Raw genomic sequence first — 22,234 nt, 5'->3', positions numbered from 1 at the left:
GTGCCTCAGGCATATAGGGAGCAGACTGAGGTGTGGCTTCAAGGCACAGGGCTGGAGGACAGTCATCACTTCCCCTGTACGTGGTCTTCCTCCCCGGCAGCCGGCAGGCAGACGCCACCTTTCCTGTGTTGAGCCCACCCCCACACGGCCAAATCTGAATCTGATTGGTCTGCTGAGCTGCACCCTTTGCCCTGCTCACTCAATGGGACCCTGCCCTACCCAACTCCCCCAACTCCAGAGGTATTTTCTCCACAAGCAGCAAGCCCTGTCCACCCTGTACTTTCTTGAAAAACAATTGGAGTCTGCAGGACCCAGGCAGGTAACAGCTGGCTTTGGTGTGCTCCGAGACTTTTGCTAAGTAGCTCCAGACTCAGCACTGGCACCAAACCAGAGTCTACATTAACCTGGTGACCACAACTCTTCCGAATCTAATGACTCCCTGAACCCTGCCTTACTCATGTACTACACGAGGCTTTATCAGGGGCTGAACCTTAAGTGAGTTCACAGGTGGCAGAAGGCCTCAGTGTCCAGGCCCGGTACTGGTGGCAGCCATCTGCAGTTCACAGCACTGGCCACTCCCACATGCCTCCAGGGTTAGCACAGGCAGCAAATAACCATGGATCGCTTTTAGCTCCTACCAGATAACCTGGACTAGTCACAGGCAGTGGGAGACCTGGGCCTGCACTGAAGGCCCAGGAGGCCCCAGAACCACATACCTGAATGTTGGCTTCAGACCACAGCAGAGCACCACCCAATTAGCCCCACAAGTGGGACACCCAAAGGGCTCTCAACAGGCACCAGAGCCTGCTGGGGCAAATCCCATTCAGTGGGGTAAGCCCCCCGAACAGCAGCCTGTAAGTTGTGGACGTGGCCAAACCCCACAGCCAATCTGTCTGAGGGTCAATCCTACTCATTGATGTGCCAATAGCAGTCAAAGCTCAACTATAACAGAAGGGCACACACAAACACAAGGGACACTCTTGTAGCACCAGGAGCAGGTGACCAGGGACACTGTACCAGGGCCCCAGAGGATACGTACTACATAAGGCCACCAGGCCAAGATCTCCCAATCTACCTAATCCATAGAAACAAACACAGAGTGGCAGCCAAAATGGGGAAACAAAGAAATATATTCCAAATGAAAAAACAGGAGAAAACTCCAGAGAAAGAAGTAAACAAAAAGGAGGAAAGCAACCTACGAGAAACAGAGTTCAAAACAATGGTTTATTAAGGATGCTCAAGAAACCTAAGTGAAAACTTCAACAAAGATAGATAGCAAGCGAAAAAGAGACATAGAAACCACACACACAAAAAAAAAAAACAGTCTGAAGTGACAGCAATAACTGAAATAAAATATGCACTAGAAGGAATCACCAGCAGATTAGATGAAGCAGAGGATTAAATCAGCGATTTGGAAGACAAGGTAGCAGAAAACACCCAATTGGAACAGCAAAAAGAAAAAAAAAGAATCCAAACAAAACCACAAGGATAGTTTAAGAGACCTGTGGGACATCAAGCCTAACAACACTTACATCGTAAGGGTACCAGGAGGAGAAGAGAGAAAGCAAGGGGTTGAGAACGTATTTGAAGAAACGATGACTGAAAACTCTCCTAATCTGGTGAAGGAAATACATAGTCCATGAAGCTCAGAAAGTCCCGAACAAGATGAATCCAAACAGGCCCATACCAAGACACATTAAATTAGAATGGCAAAGGTTAAAGACAAAGAGAGAATCCTAAAAGCAGGAAGAGAAAGGCAACTAGTAAATTGTAAGGGAGCTCCCATAAAACTGTCAGCTGATTTCTCAACAGGAACTTTGCAGGACAGAAGGGATTGGCACAAAATATTCAACATGATGAAAAGCAAGGACCTACAACCAAGATTACTCTACCCAGCAAAGCTATTATTTAGAATTGAAGGACAGATAAAGAGCTTCCCCAACAAGAAAACGCTAAAGGAGTTCATCACCGCCAAACCAATATTAAAAGGAATGTTATAGGAACTTCTTTAAGATGGAAAAAAAGAATGATCAAAATTATGAATAATAAAATGGCAATAGCTACATCTCTATCAACAATTACTTTAAAGGTGAATGTATTAAATGCTCCAATGAGAAGACAAAGGAGAGCTGAATGGATAAGAAAACAAGAACCTCACCTATGCTCCTACAATAGAATCACTTCAGATTGAGACACACACAGAAGGAAAAGGATGGGAAGAAAAAAATCATGAAAATGGAAATGAATACAAAATATATATATATATATATATATATATATATATATATATATATATATATATATATATATATATATATATGTATAGCTGTGGTAGCAATACTTACACCAAACAAAATAAACCTTAAAACAAAAACTATATAACAGAGACAAAGAAGTACCCAGTAATCCCACTCCTGGGTATTGATCTGAAGAACCCCAAATGCTACTTTGAGGGGACATGTGCATCCATATGTTCATTGCAGTATTGTTTACAATAGTCAGGATGTGGAGGCAGCCTGTCTATCGATGGAAGAATGGATAAAGAGGAGGTGGTACATAGATACAATGGAATGTTGCTCGGCCATGAAAGGGAATGGGCTCTTGCCATCTGCAGGGGCATGGATGGACCTGGAGGGTACTGTGCTGAGTACATCAGACAGAGAACAGATGAAATGTGATTTCATTTATATGTGGAATCTAAAGAACAGAACAAACAAAACAGAAAGAAACTCAGATACAGAAAACATATTGATGGTTGCCAGATGGGAAGGGGTTGGGGTGAGTAAAAAATGGGAAGGGATTAAGGACAAATTGGTTGTTACAGAGTAGTCATGGGAATGTAGGGTATAGTATATGGAACATAGTCAATAATACTGCAATAAACATGTATGGTGTCAGATGGGTACTAGAGTTGTTGGGGTAAAAGATGGGACGGGGTTGGAGGTCAGAGTAAAAAAGGTGAAGGAATTAAGTACAAACTGGTCGTTTCAAAATAGTCATGGGGATGTAAAGCACAAGTTATATGGTCAATAATACAGTAATGACTGTATAGTGCCAGGTGGGTACTAGTCAGAGGGATCACTTCTTAAATTATATAAATGTCTAACCACTGTGCTGTACACCTAAAATTAATATTGAATGTCATCTGTAATTGAAAAAATAAAAAGGGGGTGAAAGGAGAAGGGGAATAAGAGGTCCAAATTACCAGGTATAAAACAAAAAAGTCCTGAGGATGTAATGTACAGCATGGGGAACATAGGCAATTAATATTGTGACAGCATGGTACAGTGTCAGATGGTTGCTGGACTTACCATACTGATCACTTCTTTAGGTATATAAATGTTGAATAACTGGTGTACACCTGAAGGTAATATTGTATGTTAGCTATGTTTTAATAAAAATCTTTTAAAAAAAAAAAAGGTTGCTGGTTCGATTCCCACATGGGCCAGTGAGCTGCGCCCTCTACAGCTCTCCCTGGAGCTGGACTGAAGTGGGCTGCTGTGTGCTGCGTGTGCTAGTTTATGCTGCCATGAGTGGCCAGAGACCAGTGTGAGTGACCAGCAGCCAGTGTGAGCGGCCAGGAGCCGGCGACAGCTGCTGTGAGTGGCTGATTGACAACTGGATTGACAACTGGCGACTGACTGCCTCAGCCAGCAGTGGGGGTGAGAAGGGGCGGGGAAGGCAGGGGAAGAGCACAAGGCTCACAATACCAGCATGGGCCAGGGAGCTGTATCCTACACAATTAGACTGAGAAACAACAGCTTGAACAGCTGTGTGTGTGTGGGGGGGAGGCGGCGGAAGGCGGGGGAATCACCACCCAGTCCTATTTTGTCACTACTTACGTGGTCTTTGCCAAGTCCCTTAAAATAAGTGTTTCCTCATCTGTAAAATGTGAGTTGGACTAGATCACATTCTAAAAATTCCAGTGTCACTGATGTCAAGTGTATGCGTGTGGTTTCTACTTTAATTGCATCAATGTTTACATTTTCCTGTCCGAGTGGCAGATATCCTCCAACCATCCCATCCTCTTCTAACTTGCTTAAAATCACAGCACGCTCACCCATACCCCCAATTACTAATTGTTACCTAGGCTGTTTCTTCCATACCTAGAACATCTCCCCCACCTACTCTCCACCCACCAAATCTTATTCATCTTTCAAGGTCTTGGGACAGAGAAATCAGTCGATTCCAGTGGAAACTGCCCTACAAAGTACTTTAGTCAGCTCATGAATGTACGTTATATCCCAAATAAGCATTATGACACCAAAATAAGTCTCAGATTTTCTTACTGCCCAACCCTCTGAGCAGTACAGTCTTAAGAATTTGTTTGGGAAAGATACCATGTACTCTCAGTAAGACAAAGGATGGACGGTTCCAATTCCAGTATCAACTTTCTGATGAAGCTCCAAGTAAGATTAACAATCTACTGCACCATTGACTCATTCACTGAAAATGGGTTCAAAATGAGATTTACACAAAAATCAGAACTTTTCAATAAAATCCAGAGCTAGAAATTAGTAGTGTTTCTACTATTAGTGTTGCATGTTATAAAACAGTCCAGGGCATTTCAATTAGCATTGTACAATGCTCTGATTTAGGACACAATCATTTAAACTGGAGATTTCAAAATGTTGAAAGACCTAATTAAAGAACTACTGAAGACCTACATCAGAAACTTTATGATCACTTAATAATCCTGCACTGTTTCATGTTGATTGTCACTGTTTTATTTTTAAGGCAAAAACTAGTGAAATAGAAAAATTTAACAATTCAGTCTTACTTTCTTAATATGGATTTTTTAAAGGAACAAAAGTTTTATGTTCAAGTAATTCAGTTTTAATTTCAAAAAGAAAAATGGTTTTATTCACTCATTAATCTATCAAACATACATTCACTGAACCACTACTATGTACCAGGCAAAATGTAAGGCACTAGAAATACCAAATAAGATACATTCTACTATGGAATTACTTTCTTCAATTATTGATGTATATAACACCATTTAAAGAATTTCAGGTGCCAATTTTAAACCACAGCCACACTTCAACTTTCATCTTACCTGAGTTTTTTTTTCCCCTTGACACCACCACCAACACCTCTATTAAGAGAAATTCTAAGTTTAATAAGATCTCTCAAATCTCTCGAGACAATATTCTTCTCTTCCCTGAGTGTCTTTACATTACACTAGCCACTAAGCTCAGGACAGAATCTTTTATCTATCTTCATGTACAATGCTTGAACCACAATATGTAGTCACGAAATGCCTCTGGGATTGGAGGCCAAAAACCTGATGCAGTATATAGGGATTATTAATGAATTACAATGTTTGAATAAAAGTGAAACTATTTTGATCCAGCATCTTAGTTTCAATGTAATGTGTATAAGTCACCAAGAGTGATGGAAAACACTGGAAAACACGAAAGAATAGTCATTTGCTAAATCAAAAATAATAATTCTTTTAATTTTTAACAGAACAATATTTTTAATTTTTTCCTTTTAGGTGTTTTTCCCGTTGCCATTTTTTCTAAATCATTCATTTCTATCTTTGTTACTTTTTTACTGCCCTTGTGAGCAGGGGAACAATGATAATACAATTCTAAATTCAAATAGGTGTTATCTAGTATCAGCTTCTAAGTTCCAAAATGCATCAGTTAAACTGGGTTATGGCATGGAGAATAATAAAGACAACCACCGATTTTAATTTATTTTTGTTAAGATTCTATCAAGACCAACCAGGTTATAATGACAGATCTGGTATGCTGGAAACCAAATTATGTGAAAGAGGAATGAACATTTATATGGCACGGAGGATTTATAAACAATGAGTAGCAGAAATCCTTTCTCACTGAAGTCTAAAAACTTGCCAGACCCTCCAGCAGATTCTTGCTTACAGTCAACTCAGATGTGGTTATGTACCTAATTAGAAAAACACTTCTTTCAGGATTTGCTGTGCAAATTCCACCTGAATTCTCAGTAACAACTCTGTGCTTGGCCAATTGTATAGACTGAAAATGTTCTAAGACACAGGATTCCAATCTGAGGGGGGGAATGTTTCACTCCCAGGTGGCACATATTTTGGACTGTGTGTTATTTTAGTAATATATTTAGTGGCCATTAACCTAAGGTGCGAATCTGGGTGCTAACAGTTAAGAAGAGACTGCAGTGGGCTATCCAAGGAACTCAAGACTGGTGCTTATGAACTACAAAAGATCAGGGAGTAGGGGTCACACAAGTCAAAGCTGGGCTGGTAACAAGCAAAAACGCACTGGACTTGATTACTGACGTTATCAGTCCAGTACTTGAAGAAACAGCTCTCTTTACAATTGTATGAGTAAGTTTCTACACTTCCTGAATAATGTTGTAAGAACCCTGAGACCATCTTTAGGGTTATCTGAAAGCAAGTTTCTATTTATATGGTTATATTCTCTAGGACTTCTCTGTAGCAACTAAGTAAAGAATAAGGACATAACAGCCTATGATTGCTCTAGTTCATAATACAACTTCTAAAGATATTTCTAGAAATAACTACAACAGTTATTTCAATCTGTTAAAACAGCCTCGAAAATAAACCATTAAATTGTAGTGGGCGACTTGAGTAGATAACTGCCTTGCCCCTTATCGGCAAGAAAGACAGATCAGAACAGGTTGACTACTTGCAGTATATGCCATTTACTAATGATTAAGGGTTAAGTTTTGATAACTTGCTTAGCTTGCTTAAAGAGTAGACATCAAGTTAGATAACCAGCATCTGTTTTATTTCTGTTCATTAATACTTCCCATTGATCAAAGCCATATTAAAAAGGAGACAGCTGGGTTATATTCTCTAAACTCATAAAAATTGCACTGTTAATCCAGGTAACACTGCTACCTTGAATATAAACTTATTTTAAGGCGCAGAAATTTGAAGAATTTGTCCATTATTATACAAATGTAATTCCCATGTTTTAACAACAAAAAATCAAAGTTGAATGAGTTGTATCATCAATTAGTAGAGCCACAATAAAAATTCCAACTACTGGCCTCTGTTTGTTGTTTTCCAATGTACCATGCTCATACAGCCTGACATCAAATCAGTGTTACAGATCTGAATTCATCTTGGCCAACCAAAGGAGCTATAAACTGAAGAAACGATATGCAATGATAGGAGAGATGCAAAGAATTGAGCATTGTTTCTATATTATAGCTCACTCCTATGAAAGCAGGGCAAAAGGGGCATCAGGAAACATACTGGAAAGGTTGGAATCTTCTTGTTTCCCCAAATAAATGTAAAAGAATTTTTCACCTTCGCCTTTTTGTATCAAAAGTTAAGAACATCTTTATTTAAGTATGCATGCGATTGTAACCTGCAGCTTTGTAAATATGTCTTTTGAGCTTATTCATGTACTATTCAACCATCCTAGGTAGAAAAGACATATCTATGACAATGCTAATGATACTTAATGAGCCAAAAGGATGAAATCTTTAATGCTTATCAATTTATTCTCTTTCCAAAGATATTTGCAAAAGCAAAGTGCAGAACAGTATATATAGTAAACTCCTATTTATGTAAAATAAGAAAGCTATATTCATTTCAATATGCACAGAAAATTACAAGGACACATCAGACATTTCTAACAGTCTAATGATGAGAAAATGAAACAGGCTAAGGTGGGAAAGAAACTACTTTCACTATTTACTCTTTGGTACTGTTTGAATAGTTTTTTAAATGTTTATGAAATACTTTCTCAAGTAAAAAGATCTTTGATACTGATACTACTACTACTAGTGCTACTACTCCTACTACCACTATAGAGTTTGTTCTTTATCCCCACACTCACAGAATTAAGATGCACATAAATAATTTTAAATATCCAGATTCAATTTAGATATAAAATAAAGTTTACTCCCCAATTCTATCTTTATATTAAAAACAAACAACAAAAACACTTTGTTCTTCAACTTGTGGGTAGAGGTATACTAATCCTACGTGTTATTTTCACGGATAACGAAGTTCAAGTGTTCACTGGTATTATTGCTTACGTTCTAACAAGCCTGTAAAACATTTGCTGTCTTAGTCTTTTATAAATAACTAGTAATATTTCAAGTTCACAAGAAATTTTCTAACACTATTCCAACAGAAACAGAAATCATATCAAAATACATAAACACAAAGAATGACACTGCTTCTTTAAAAAAAAAAACATTAGAAAAGGTAATTCAGTTTTAATTTATTTTCATCACTTTTTCTTCATGATCCAGGTATTTCAAAATGCAAAGAAAAGTAACTTTCCATGATATGTCAGGGACTGGCACTAAAAAATTTTCAGACTGCAATGAGTTATACAAATGAAAATATCAAATGGAGATCCAGTTATCAAAATGAAAGCACTCAACATATTAAAAGTTCACAATTATTTGTTTGGAGCACATAAAAAAGTTAGCTTGCTAACCAACTGTTGTGATTTTAAAGAACTATTGCAGAGATTTGAAGAAAATAGATTTATTGGTTAACTTATAAAGAGATTAAAGAGCTTGAAACACGTATTAAAAAGAAATTTGTGCCTTTATTAGAATGGCATCAGGCTTTAAATATACCAATTCTGGTAATCAAATCATTCATTTTTTTAATACGAAATGACACTACAGAACTGCAACACTGGTCCAACAGTCTTGTCTTTACTTTTCCTTCAAATCAACAAACAGAATGCGAGTAATCAGAAAGCACTAGCAGGCATCAGTTAATCCAAGATACTAGCTTCTTAGTTCCAAAGCACTTGCAAAGAAAACCACTGGGACAGCACAGGGGATGGAAGCAACTCGTAATAACTGGAATCCCATGAGCATGTATTTCAAGTCTCATGAGGCTATTTTTTCAATTTATCCTTTACTTGGTCACTTTTTTTGTACTCAAATACTAGTTTTTCTCTGACTTTTTTCCCCTCAAAGTATAAAAAGTATGAAATATAAACAAGCTCTTGCACTGCACACTTAGAAGTGTACAATTCAAGCATTATAGAGCTATCTACATACTGATAAATCCCATCAAATCTCGGATAATTCAATAATATACAAAATATCAGGGCACAGAAAGAACTAAAACCCACTTCTTTTTGATACACATAAGATTCAAATATTCAATCTAAAGAAAAACACTTACTCATTTTGGCTCTCCTCTACATTCGCATGTTGATATACTTATTAAAATATTCCTGTATAACTATGTTTGGTCTTATTATTTCAAGTCAGGTTTAAAACCTTAAAACCAGCCATTCAGACAAAACAGGTAATCAGAAAGATTATTTCTTCCCCATCTCCCTAACCCCAGTAACTATGAAGTCAGTTTTACGACATGACTCCAAACACTGGATTGTGACGACAAATGCTAGGTCCAATTTCTTCATAATCCTTTTTGGTGTGGCATACTTGGTAGAACTCAGGCTGAAAATAAAAACATATTTTTATAAAGGTCAAAAAATCTATCACTTTTCAACAAGCTTAAATTTTTTAATCTAAAATGTTTATTATTAGTCCATTCATAATACTTGAACAAAACTTCTATCATTCTAGCAACCATGACTTAAAATCCCCTATAAACCTGAGAATTAAAAAGGAGCATTTAACTCATGTTTCTCCACCCTCCTCGACACCTGTTTGTCCTATAATTTTTAAATTTTGAGCAATGAAAAGTTGATTCTCAAATGCCCAGACTACTCTAGGAGGCTTTCCCAAATTGTACATTGAATCAATAATCTAAAGCAGCAGCATTAATCTGAAGTACAGGTAAACCAGTCTTAGTTATGCTACAGAAACGTACAGATCAATTTGCTTTCCTCACTCAAGGTCTGGTACAGACAGACTATTTGATGTGTCTGTTATCTCTCAAATGGCAAAGCTACAAACTGAGCTAGGTCATATGGCACAATTGAAGACAAAATTAAGGAAGAAAATAACGATTATCTCTCTTTTAAAATGGTTTTAAATTAAAGGTCGTATAATTTTCAATAATTCAAATAAAAGCCCCTTCATTTTATTTAATATTCTGTGCACTACAGGATAAAGCACCAATATTTACTAGGCTAATGATGTCAAAATATATTTTAAAGAAGCTTTAAGATGTTTTGTTTTGTGGAGAGGGCTCATAGAACAATTCCCTTTACTTAGTTTAGAGCATTATACTTCCTAAGCAATGAAACATTTATCTTAATGCTTTTAAATATTTGCACAGAAAAAAACCAATGACCTGATATCTATCTGTATTACCACAAGGTTAATTTTCCCTACAGATAAATTTTCCCTACAGATAAATTTAAACTCTAAATGCTCTAAAAAAAAGTCTCTAACAAAATGTCTCGCAAGCAAAGTATGAACATTAAATCCAAATGACTTGCACTTTTAAAAATACCATGTACGTATGTATTCAATTTTAAAACTTTAAAACATTTAAAGAAAATTTCCTTGTTCTTCTAAATTGTTTAAGTATTGAGGGATTCTTCTATCTAAAAATAAATCAAATTATAAAAGTAAGCTTCATCTCATTTACCGTGGAAGCCAGCATCGATCCTCCAAACCAAACTGCGTATCGCTGCATGTGGTGTGTGATGACTTGTACATCAATAGGTTTTGGCTAAAAGACATAATAAAACCAATTCAATAGTAAATTAAAGTAACAGTTTCTGTATTATTTAACCTTCAATGTACATGTACATACACAAAAACATAGTTTCACATACTCAAAAATAAATGAAACTTTAAAGACGTGGAAGGCACATAGGGCAAAACAAATATAGCAGGAAAACATTAAGCTTATTTTTTTTTTTTTAAAAAACATAACCACCCTGAAGTTGGGGAAGGGACTAATCCAAGTAATGTGGGAACACACTATTATGACTGCCACCCTCAGGCTTAAGATAAATACTAAGCAAATATTAAACTCTATAATTAGTAGGCCTATTTCTCAGTTATGGATAAACAATTCTGAAACTACTACATACACATATTCCAAGACTGATCAAAACATAAATATATTGTAGATAACAAAAACCAGCTTTCTCATTGTCAGAGAAAGGCATTACAAATATGGAAAGGTAGAAGGCTAGAATGAACCTTCTGGTATTCTGGAACAGGAAGTAACAGTATGAATTCATAGTAATTTATATAGAGAACTAGATATAGATGTTTACACACACACACACACACGCGCGCGCGCACGCATGCACGCTCTGGATCACCAAGAAAGCCTAGAAGCAGTGACCCCCCACCACCACCCCACCCCAGTAGCAATGAATATATCTAGTGTCCAAAACTTGGTTTCTAGCATTCTCCCCTAAAATGAACAAGGGAACTTTAAAAAAAACAAAAAATGGCTGATTCCTAGACTAGTGAAGAGAATGTACAAGATGAGCCTTGAGTATGCTGCTGTGCCAGAAAGTAACAAAATGCTTGAAGAATACTGGGACCACATCAAAAAAACCTAGAAGTTACCTGCAGTGGCTTCCACTAGCTCAATCTGAGAAAATCTGAGCATCAAAATTAATGATATTAATAATATATTGGTATGAAATCACTATAGGATAATATAAGGAAGGAGGAAGGATGCAGTGAGCGAGGAAAAGAGGGAGGAAGGGATGGAGGGAGGGAGGCTTTTCCATTAGTAAAATTAAACTAAAAAACATAAAAGAAATGATGGAATTTGCAAAAACTACCACAGTAGTAACTATTTTAGGAAACAAAAATGGACGTTAAAACCACTGGTTGAAAGTTTGATGAGAACCAGGATAGTTACATGGTCTGAAAGTATCTCCCCATAAGATTCTTATTAAAGGAAAAAAATAGTAACTTTATAGTAGAAAAACCTGGAAAACACAACTTTAACCAAGCAATCTAAATTAACATATGGGACAAATCATATCATGTGTCTAGTGATATAATGCACTAAAAAAGATACATCACTTCTGTGGTATCACTGCCAAAAGTGCATACTCATGAGGAAACATCAGACAACCCCCAACTGAGAAACATTCAGCAAAACAAATGACCTGTACTCTTTAAAAAACATTATGGCTATGAAAGACAAAAAAGACTGAGCAATTGTTCCAGATTGAAGGGACGTGATAACTAATTCAAACATGTGATTGTGGACTGGATCCTAGACTGAAAAAAATACTTATTTTTCTCCATTTGATATAAAAAACAATAATGGGAGAACTGATGAAATTTGGATCAGGTCTATAACTAGATAATATATTGTATCAAGATTAATCTCCTGATATTTTTAAATGTAATGTCCTGTTTTTAGGAAACACACACTAAAACATTAGAGGTAATGGGCCATCATATACTCAAATCATTTTCAAACAGTGTTCAGAAAAATAAAAATTTTGCATGTATAGGTATGTGTGTTATTTGTACATATACATATATTTATACAAAAAGAAAAATAAAGTAAATATAAAATTTAACATTTGGGGCATCTAGGTGAACAATATATAGAAATTTCTTCTACTAGGTTTTGCAGCTTTTCTGTAAATGTGAGATTATTTCAAAATAAAAAGTTTTAAAACTTGTAAGTCATAAAAAGATATAGTTTATTTTTTATTAAAAAAAGCTATTTGGTTGCCATTAAAAATTACAGATTGAAAAGCAATAAAGCCAGATTTAGATACAGATACAGAATGACATTATGAAGATCTATAAAGTAACTGAGTGAAATAAAAAGGAAGGAGGCACCTCGAATCCTCCAGTAAACAAAATTTTCCCTATATGTAGATATGCCAGTGTGGACATCACTGAGGGGCAAATTCCTTATTTCTAATTTAGAAATGAACCAGAAGCTTAAAAATATGTTAAACATTTTTATTTTATTGAAATACTATATACTCAAAAAAATAGCACTTTTTTTTTCATTTCATGTAGCTGTGATGAGTCATTACAAACTAATCTACTTAAATATACTTTTTACTGCACTCCAAGGAAAAGGTTTAAGATAATCAAAATTTAGGGGCTGAAAACAGTCAGGTTTCATGCAATTTCTCGATAAGCAGCAAACCCTAGAGTGTTGTATTTTACTTTTAAGTAATTTTGAATGACTATGGTAGTCTCTTGGAGCCCTCATTCTTGATAATTTTTCAAGTTGAATAAATGTGTTTTATTTAGCAATGTATCCTTTGAAACAATTTTTTGTTTCAATATCCTTTACTTAACAAGAATGAAACATCAAATTTACTGAAAATTGGTCTCATAAATATAGAAAGCAGACATCTGAGAATTTAAAATTAATTCTGATTTTTTGACAGTAAGCCCCAAAACTCCAGAACAAGTAATAGGAAGGTTATTTTGCTGAACCACCAATTTGATTTCACATTGTGCGGCTGCTATGGGGGAGGCTAGAGTCAGTCTGTGAAAGTAGGCTTGACCACGCAACATCAGCTCCTTTCTCCACTCTGCTTTATTGTCCTGCTACAACGGTAAAATTTTGTGGAAGGAAAAAGAATATTATCCCTTGACTATACCAGGAATCTACTACACACAGACACACACAGACACACACACACACAGACACAGACACATACACACACATGCACACGTTATCTATGAGAGAGATGTTAAAAAAAAAAACCTCACAGCTACAGTATTTTCCAGAAATGTAGATAATGTCCTAGAAAAATCAAACGACCAAGAATATCATGGACGTGAATCTATCATATTAACCACTTTCCATGAGAATACCTGACAGGTTCCTCGTATTTTCCTATATAAAAGCAAAAACTGGCAGACATTTCCCCTCCCCATTACAATAAGCAAGGCACCCTCAACCTTCCAACCAATAATTGAAAACAAACCAACCTTCAATCTACCACCACTCAGTTCCTCACTTAATTTCAGCCTGGCATCTACAGTTCTCTTCAAATCTCGTTGCAAACGACGTCCGAAGTCCCTGAACATGGTTGACCCTCCAGAGAGGACAATATTCTATATTAGTAGAGAAAAATAAATAAATATGACCTTTATTTTAAAAGAATAAAACATTTAAAGCTATAAGAAATGGTATTCGATCCTATTATATCCTTTTGAAGAGAGATGTTTTTAAATTTAATATTTATTCCACAATGGACATAAAGACGTTTTTAAAAAGTATGACCTTGAATAACAATTTAGCTGTAAATACTGACCTTGTAGAGAGGACGTCTGACATCAATAGGACAATTCTGAATTACTTCATCTACAACTTCTGAGATAGGTTGAGTAAAGTCTGGATTAGCAAACTGAAAAAAGTAAGTAAAGTTGGATATAGGATAGAAATTAGATCACTACTGACTTAAATATTACAATTAAAAATTGTTTTCAGAAAGTTATTATTAACCTCATTCCATTCCCATAACAATTTAAACTGTCAAACAACTTTTCTTCTCAAACCTACCCCCCTAAACAAGTCTGTTTAAAACAAAAAAAATCTGTAAAGTATGTTGTATAACACACCTTTATCTACCACCTCAAATAAACTCTACAACCTGAGAACTTTAAAAAGATTTAATCCCCAAAACCTAGACAGAAAATATTAACAAATTGTCAGAAAATATGTTCTATATTCATTTAAAAAGTATTTTCAACTTGTTAATATAGAAACTGTAAATTCTCTACACGGTCCTTTGTTGGCCATACTCTTCAGCATTTACCTAAAACAGTGCGCGCGCACGCGATTAACCTTCCCATAATACTTCCCCACCTTGAAGATAGTTTATATGCTCTATAATATATACCACGAGCAAGTAAAGGCAGGGATAGGGTCATTCACTGTTATGCTATATATCTCTGCGTCCTTCTCAGTTTTTAATTGAGGCTATACAAAAATACAAATTTACAGAACCTTTGAATATTCACATAATCTGGATCCACCCACAGAAATTCTGATTTAGAAAGAAAATAAGTCTGATTTTTCTTTTGAAAAGGCTCAGGGACGATATTGCTGTAGAACCCCAGATGACAACAAATAGAATGATATGAAGTAAAGCAACAAGCAATGAATATTTAGTAAACAATGAAGAAAGAAAAAGAATTAACAATAAACAAATTAACAACAAATTGTTGGAGGTTGTTGAATACTTTATTCCCCTATCAAGAATATTTTTAGTTTTTTTCTTTCACTTTCAGCAAAAGGATCTGTCCCGTCTCTAACTGCTCCCTGCTCAGGTCTTCACATTACTGCCAGTGTCTATCAAGGCAGGAATATTCTTTCTCTCTTGTGAAAAATTTATGGAGAATATACCTAGGAGAATACATTAATCCAAATAGCTTTATCAAAAAATTTAATTTCCTTTAAAAAAAAAACCACAAAGTACCAAACCCATTCCTTCGAAAAACAGTTATTTCTCGTATTTGTGATGAATTTAGCAGTTCAAAAATAAATATCCTTACTCTTTCATACATTTTATCCTCAGTGTTCAAGTTCAGATACCTACACTTTCATCTAACTCAAACAAAGAACAGAGTGACTCCTTCAAATGACAGGAACTATGACATAAATATCTAAAACTACAGGAGAAAGAATATTAAAATTCACTTGGGAAGTGACACAGTTCACATGATACAAAAAAAACAGGTCTGTTCTCAGAAAACAGACCTGTGAACTGAACAGGTATCTAATCTTGTTCTTTCTCTCTACTAAAAGCACTAATAAAGAAGTGTTTTTTAAATGGCATAATCCCAAAAGTTTGGAAAGAACAGAATAGGAAAAAACAGCAACACAATTTGGTAAACTGCAATCTGGAAAACAGATAAAACAAGACCATGCACACCCTCCAGAACATTTACTAAGTCAACAGTAGGGAAAGCCAAGAACCAAGCCAAGAACAAATCCCCCAGAAATGGCTGAGCCTATTAGCGCTGAAATTGAGGTGGAAGGAGAGCAAGGAGGAAAGACTGGTTGAAATTCTCTCTAAAGCAGCTAAAACCCCAGATCCTCTCCAAAGAAGTCTATCAAATGTCTCCTCCTTATTCAAGGAGAAAAATGGTTAATCTATTCTCTAAAGGGAATAAATTAGAGCTCCTGGACTCTTAAACACAGCTAAAAGGAATTAAAGCTAAAAGGGAGATTTAAGTGAAGGTATGCAGCCTACTGCTGACACACAAATGGCAACCCTCTTTCCCCGTTTGCCAATCTTTATGTTCCCAGGTACGAATCTTCTCTGGGAACTGGCCTACCCAAAGAGACTAAATAAACACACACACGGCATTCCTCCAAAGAAAAGGCCATAGTCAACAAGCCCTACCACCAAAGCTCAGGTTTCCAATCATCTTTTCAGTGTCTCCTTCTTAAATGAGTGACCCCCAAAAGTCTCTAGCATGAAAAATACAGGAATCAAAACAAAAAGGAAAGGCAACTTGAAAGAAAGAGACTATGCAGAAAAAAGACGATAACTTCAAAAAACCTATTATTAATATCCTCATAGAACCAAAAGATGCGCAACCATGAAACAAAAACAGGGCATCCTTTAAAAGGACTATTCAAAAGCAGGAATAGGGGAAGTGCTTGAAAATTAAATATGTTACCGGAATAAATTCAATAGAAGGTTCAGAGGTAAAATTAAAGATATAACCTAGAGATTAGAACAAAAAGACAAAGAGCAACTAGAAGAGAAAACAGCACATCAGAATGCTAGGGGACAAAGGAAGATCTACTAGCATCAGAGAAAAAAAAAACAGGTCCTCTATAAGGTTTAGAAATCACAAGTTTTTCACTTCAAGTTATAATGGAAAACAATGGAACAATGGCTTCGAAATGCTGAAGGAAAGTAATTTTCAATCTAGAATGTTATACCCGAACTATCAAACAAGTGTAAAAATAAAACGAATGCATTTTCAGACATGCAAGGACTTAAAATTTTCATCTTCCATGCACTTTGTATAAGGAACCATATTAGCAGACGATCACTAACAAAATAAAGTGGGCTGTAAGAAAGAGAAAAATACAGAATAGAGAAAAATGGGATATAACACAAGAGAGTAGCAAAGGGAATCCCCAGAATGATGGTGAAGGAATATGACAGTTCTATACCAGGTGAAGGAAAACACAGATTCAGATTGGGACATATCAGATGTGCTGGAAAACTGATGAAAAAATCCTATGCATCTGAATATACTGAGAAGACAGTTATAAAACTGGTGTGGAGAGTTTAGAAGTGAATTAATTATAATTATTTTAAAACTAAGCAAACAACTTATGACTCCATGGAAAACAAAACAGAACAGGAAAACATTTCATGTTAAACTACATGGCTCAGCTATGAGCAAAATTTGTGTTCACAAAAATATAAGCAATGAATTTTTACCTAACAAATTACAACATAACTATAATGAAATTATAACATAACCACTGGGATAAAAGGGTATGAAAGGGTACTGTTTGGTGGGGAGAAAAGGAGAAAAGAGGCAAATCCTCATCTTCCATAGTTGGAAGTTGATAGAAAATGCCTAAAACTGAAAAAACTTAAAAGCTGTAATATAACCAAAGCAATGTGCAGCTATGGAGGCAATCACCAAAAGAATCAATTAAAAAAAGTTTGAACTGCTTACCTTTAGGGGAAAAAAAACAACAAAGAAATAGGGAGAGAAGCATGCAAGGCACTCCTAGTTTTTATTACAATTTAAATAATGTGCATATATGTAACTGATTTTTAAGAACAACTTTGAAAAAGAGAAAGGTAAACATTTCTCATAGAAGAAATTACAAGGAAAATAAAGCTATAAAGAGTCAAAGTTTTAAAAAACTTAATGAAGTATACTTGGTACATCAAACAATAAAGATTACTTAACTTAAAGAATGGAAAACAATTATATATGAAACATCGGCAGTAAGATAAATTTTCATCCAGACAACTTTCCCTTTCCTAAGCAATGACACGACAACACATTTTATTTACATTATCTAATGTGTCAAGGTTTTTAAGACAGTCAAGACTTAGCTAAGGACATCTGTAAAAAGTATTCCACTCAAATGCTACCTCCTTTGAAATCCAATACCTCTCTTCTTCCATGCTGTTCTCTCTCTTGTAGTAATGATCCTATTCACCAGAACTCTGGGTCAGGATCGTCCACAATACTCTAATTCCTGTCTTCAACTTAGGGTTTTAAGGTTTTAGTATCTCTCTTCAGCATTTTCAACTTCAAAACCACTTACGTTCCTGAACTCAAGTGACTTTAATTCACTTGTACTCCAGCCACTCATGGGTACATGTCATACAATTAGCCCTGACTTCCAGCTACACAGTTATGTCTCTTTCCATCTTTTTGAAACCCCACTAAAATGGCAGAAGGAAATTAAAAGAAAAGGTAAATGGCCAAGGAAGAAAAAAGGTGGCAAGGAAACAATGAGTAAAATATTTCAACACTGTTTGGAAAACAAAAAAGGAATATTACATCCTGAGTGCGTCCAAGATGGCATATTGGTAAGAAATCAATCAATTTACCCTGCATAACCTTCAAAAGTGCCACAGACTGAAGGTACAAGGAACCACACAAACAAGGGTAAAACAAGGCTTTAAAAATAATTGTTAAAATTCTCAAAAGGAAACAGGGAGACCCCTGGGCAGCCGGATGGCTTAGTTGGTTAGAGCGTGAGCTCTCAACAACAAGGTTGCCAGTTCAATTCCCTCCATAGGATGGTGGGCTGTGCCCCCTGCAATTAAAGATTGAAAACGGATACCGGACTTGGAGCTGAGCTGCGCCCCCCACAACTAGATTGAAGGACAACTACTTGGAGCTGATGGGCCCTAGAGAAACACACTGTTCCCCAATATTCCCCAATAAAAATTAAAAAAAAAAAAAAAGTAAAAAATGAAACAGGGAGACTCCCAGGTTCCCTTCCAGATCTTGTATAACCAGGCAGTTAATTACAACCTCCATAAATATACCTCCATAAGTGAAACAAAGAACAAGTGAATAGAAAATGATACAAATGAAATGCGGCAAAAATTTAGGAAAAACTAAATTTTAAGAGGAAAAAAATAATCACATTACACTACTTCCTCAAAAGTGAACATTCATTCCATAAATAGTATATAAATAGTATAACACTACTGATTTAGCCAATAACATATGGACAAGGCTTAGGGAAAAGAAGATCTAGGAAAAAAATCAACTAATCAACTCACGTAAAAGTATGTTAGCAAATACACCACTGATAAATCAAGAATCAGCAGTATACGCACAGTAGCTGGAAATCTGGATGTAATTACCCAGAGTAATGGCTAAGTAAGAGCCAGTGGCTGGCCTGCAGAACACAAAAAGGGTGGGGGAATGGGGTGGGGATGAAGAGCTGCTCGTTTTGTTTTAAGCCTGTCAGTGTTGATTTTTAACACTGTGTGCATATATCCTTTTAATTAATTACTTTAAAAGCTGCAATAAAAAACAAAAAATGTGCTGTCTAAAAATCTTAAAACTCCCATGTACTTGTCTGACCACAATGTCTTATCCTTCTGGTGCTCACTCCTTTACTCCTAACTTACAACTATATGCCAAGTCGTCCTGATCTCCACACCTGCCTGCATCCCTCACTACTTGTAAGTAATTCAGTCTGTCTGATTCCCTCTCTTCTCTATGCTGCAACACTTTAACCTCTGCCCTGTCAAAACCCTTTGTTTGCTACTTTCCCACAATTGCCTGGGTTGGGAGGCAGGGGATACAACACTACTGTGTGACTGAAAGTTCTGGGTGTCTAACTTCAGCGGTGCCCCACTATTATCAATAGAGTTACCCACTCAATTCTTCTCAATAGTGATGAGAAGTCACTATTCTCTCCCATCCCTTAACCTTATATCCAATCCCTCTCCCAATACAACAGCTTGATTCCATTTCATGAAAAATAACTGAAACTGAACCATGATCATCAACTTCCTCAGCTACTCGCCTGCTCCTCTACCCTTCCCAGCTCCACATTTTCCAGGTCCTATACTTAACTCCTTAGCTCTGTTAAAGAGGTAACCCCTTTTAAAAACTAATCTCGGCCTTATTCTTTCTATTGACTTCTTACCAGTCCCCAGTAACCACTATGCTTTTCTTTCAGAGCCACCTCCCAGAATATCCAGTCGATTCCCAAACTTCCACCTCTCACTGATGCAATAAGCTGTCTCTATCACACCATTCCATTGAAATTGCTCCCCAAGAACTGGAATGTTAAAAACCCGTGAGTACTTCTCCAGTTTCTTCCATTATCTCACTGCAGCAACTGGCACTATTTATATTTAACCTCACTCCTTGAAAACATTCACTACTCTTAGTGTCAGTACCACAATCCCTTGGCTTGGCTTCTCCCTTCCTGTATTATTGAGCATTGTTTGCAGGCACCTCTTACTCTGCCTGTCCATAAAGTGTTAGTGTTCACTAGGGCCCCCCCGCTTCCCCCTTTTCCCTCTCCACATCCTTTCCCTGACCAATTTCTTCCTTTGCTCCATGGGGTGAGTGACTTCACATCTATCCTTACTTGACAACACACAACCCAGTTCAAAACCCTTTGGAATCCAAGTGTGCATTTTGGAACCTTTTTAAGATGCATAATAAACTCATCTCATGTTTCCACCTCATCTATTCTTCCCCTTCCTTCATTGTTCCTAATTTCAGAGGATTGCACTGTATCTAGTTGCTCAAGTTACAAACCTGGGAATCATCACAGATTCTTCATATTCTTACTCCCCTCACATGCAGGCAATCAGTAAGTCATGTTGATTTTATTAGTTTTCTCTCACCTCCTTTTTCATTCTCATTGACCTACTGAAATTACTTATCTTTCATCTGAAAAACTGCAATAAACTCACCTGTTCCCAACACAGCTCACACCTCTGTTCCAATCTACCCAACCAGTGCAGTCACCCAGAGACCTTTCTAACACCGTACATAAACCTGTGTCATTTCTACACTGAAGTTTTCTGCACGGCTACAGAAACCAGTAACTCCTCTGCATAGCATATTAGTCTCTCAAGAACACCAATCTGGACCTATCTCCTACCACTCCTTTCCTTTATACTTTTATTATCTAGCTCTCTCATATCTCAAACCTGTACCCAGCTTATCCATTTGCCAGCAATACATTCCCCTAGCATTCCTGATAAACACACAATCATCCTTTAAGACTCAGTTCAACTGTTATCTCCTCTAAGTTGTTCTTCTAGTTCTCCCAAGTAAACTTAGATGCTCTTGCTCCTATGCCCTCACCAGATACACATGTTCATTAAAGCAACCATACTTGTTCATATATTCATCTCTTATTCTTTAAGCTTGATAAGAGAAAGACAAGTTAATTTTTGACCATGAGAATTATATCCACTTACTATTTGCTGAGTGAATATAAACAAGAGTAGGCATATGTTAGTAATTCTAATAAAGTTAAATTTCTTATATTAAGTTACTAGAACTTTTCATTACAAACGCACATATTTTTCATTAACTTAATACAGCCTACATGTTACTAACATTTCATAGAGATAAGACTATTTTGCTAATGAATATTTTGCTACAACAGTCAATTGACAGTCTTTGTAAAATGGTCATTTTACACGGGGGGAAGAAAGGGAGTTCTAGAACCCTTCCCAAAATATTTTATTTAAATGATTGTAAATTTTAAGGGCTCCCCTCTTTTCATGACCCCACATAAGCCCCAAATATTAGAGACAGAAGTTTCATTTTCCTAAATATATGAAAAATGTAACTTTAGCCTGTTTTAACACAAGCAATTATTTTTCAGAAAAAATATGACTCAACTATAGCATTTAGTATACAAAATAAAGTTCCTGAGATTAACTCTCTGAATGTCAGAGTTGATAGATATTTTCTGCTAAATACTATAGAACAATTCTATCTTTAAAAAAATTACCTCTGGATGAAAAAAGATTTCAGGTCCCAAGAATCTCTCATAACCAACATCAATGGAAAATTCTTTCTTTGAGATAGCATTGATTCCAGTATACTGTTTAATCCACTTTGATCCGTCTGTGTCATACTTGTTAAATTCTTTTACTAAATCTGGGCAGACATAACTATAGCGCTCCTAGAAAAACAAAAAAAGAAGTAATATTTTCCTCTTGTTTTAGGAAAAGTAAAAAAGGATGGCATGTTTTCAGTAAACTAGAAACAAATTTTTAAACTCTTCAGAAAATAAACACAGGAAATTCATCTGAAAAAAATTTGTCAGTATATTATTATAATGTGTAGTACAAATAAACAGCTCATCTCCAACACATAATTCCTGACTCCATACATGAAAGGAGTA

At 36.1% G+C, this 22,234-nt stretch overlaps 1 protein-coding gene across 1 annotated transcript in view; it reads right to left on the bottom strand.

Moving 5' to 3' along the window:
- Positions 1 to 8,191: 8,191 nt before the first annotated feature.
- Positions 8,192 to 22,234, bottom strand: part of ACTR3 (actin related protein 3) — a 54,772-nt gene continuing 40,729 nt past the window's right edge. The window contains exons 8-12 of the mRNA XM_033112325.1: positions 21,839 to 22,012; positions 14,148 to 14,240; positions 13,822 to 13,947; positions 10,520 to 10,603; positions 8,192 to 9,417 (exon numbers count right to left, since the gene is read on the bottom strand). Coding sequence (XP_032968216.1) covers positions 9,322 to 9,417; positions 10,520 to 10,603; positions 13,822 to 13,947; positions 14,148 to 14,240; positions 21,839 to 22,012 — 573 coding nt within the window. The 3' untranslated portion in view covers positions 8,192 to 9,321. The remainder of the gene's footprint in view (positions 9,418 to 10,519; positions 10,604 to 13,821; positions 13,948 to 14,147; positions 14,241 to 21,838; positions 22,013 to 22,234) is intronic.

The sequence above is a fragment of the Rhinolophus ferrumequinum genome, chromosome 8, assembly GCF_004115265.2.
Source record: "Rhinolophus ferrumequinum isolate MPI-CBG mRhiFer1 chromosome 8, mRhiFer1_v1.p, whole genome shotgun sequence".
Lineage (NCBI taxonomy): Eukaryota > Metazoa > Chordata > Mammalia > Chiroptera > Rhinolophidae > Rhinolophus > Rhinolophus ferrumequinum.
This window is presented reverse-complemented; position numbering and strand designations above follow the sequence as displayed.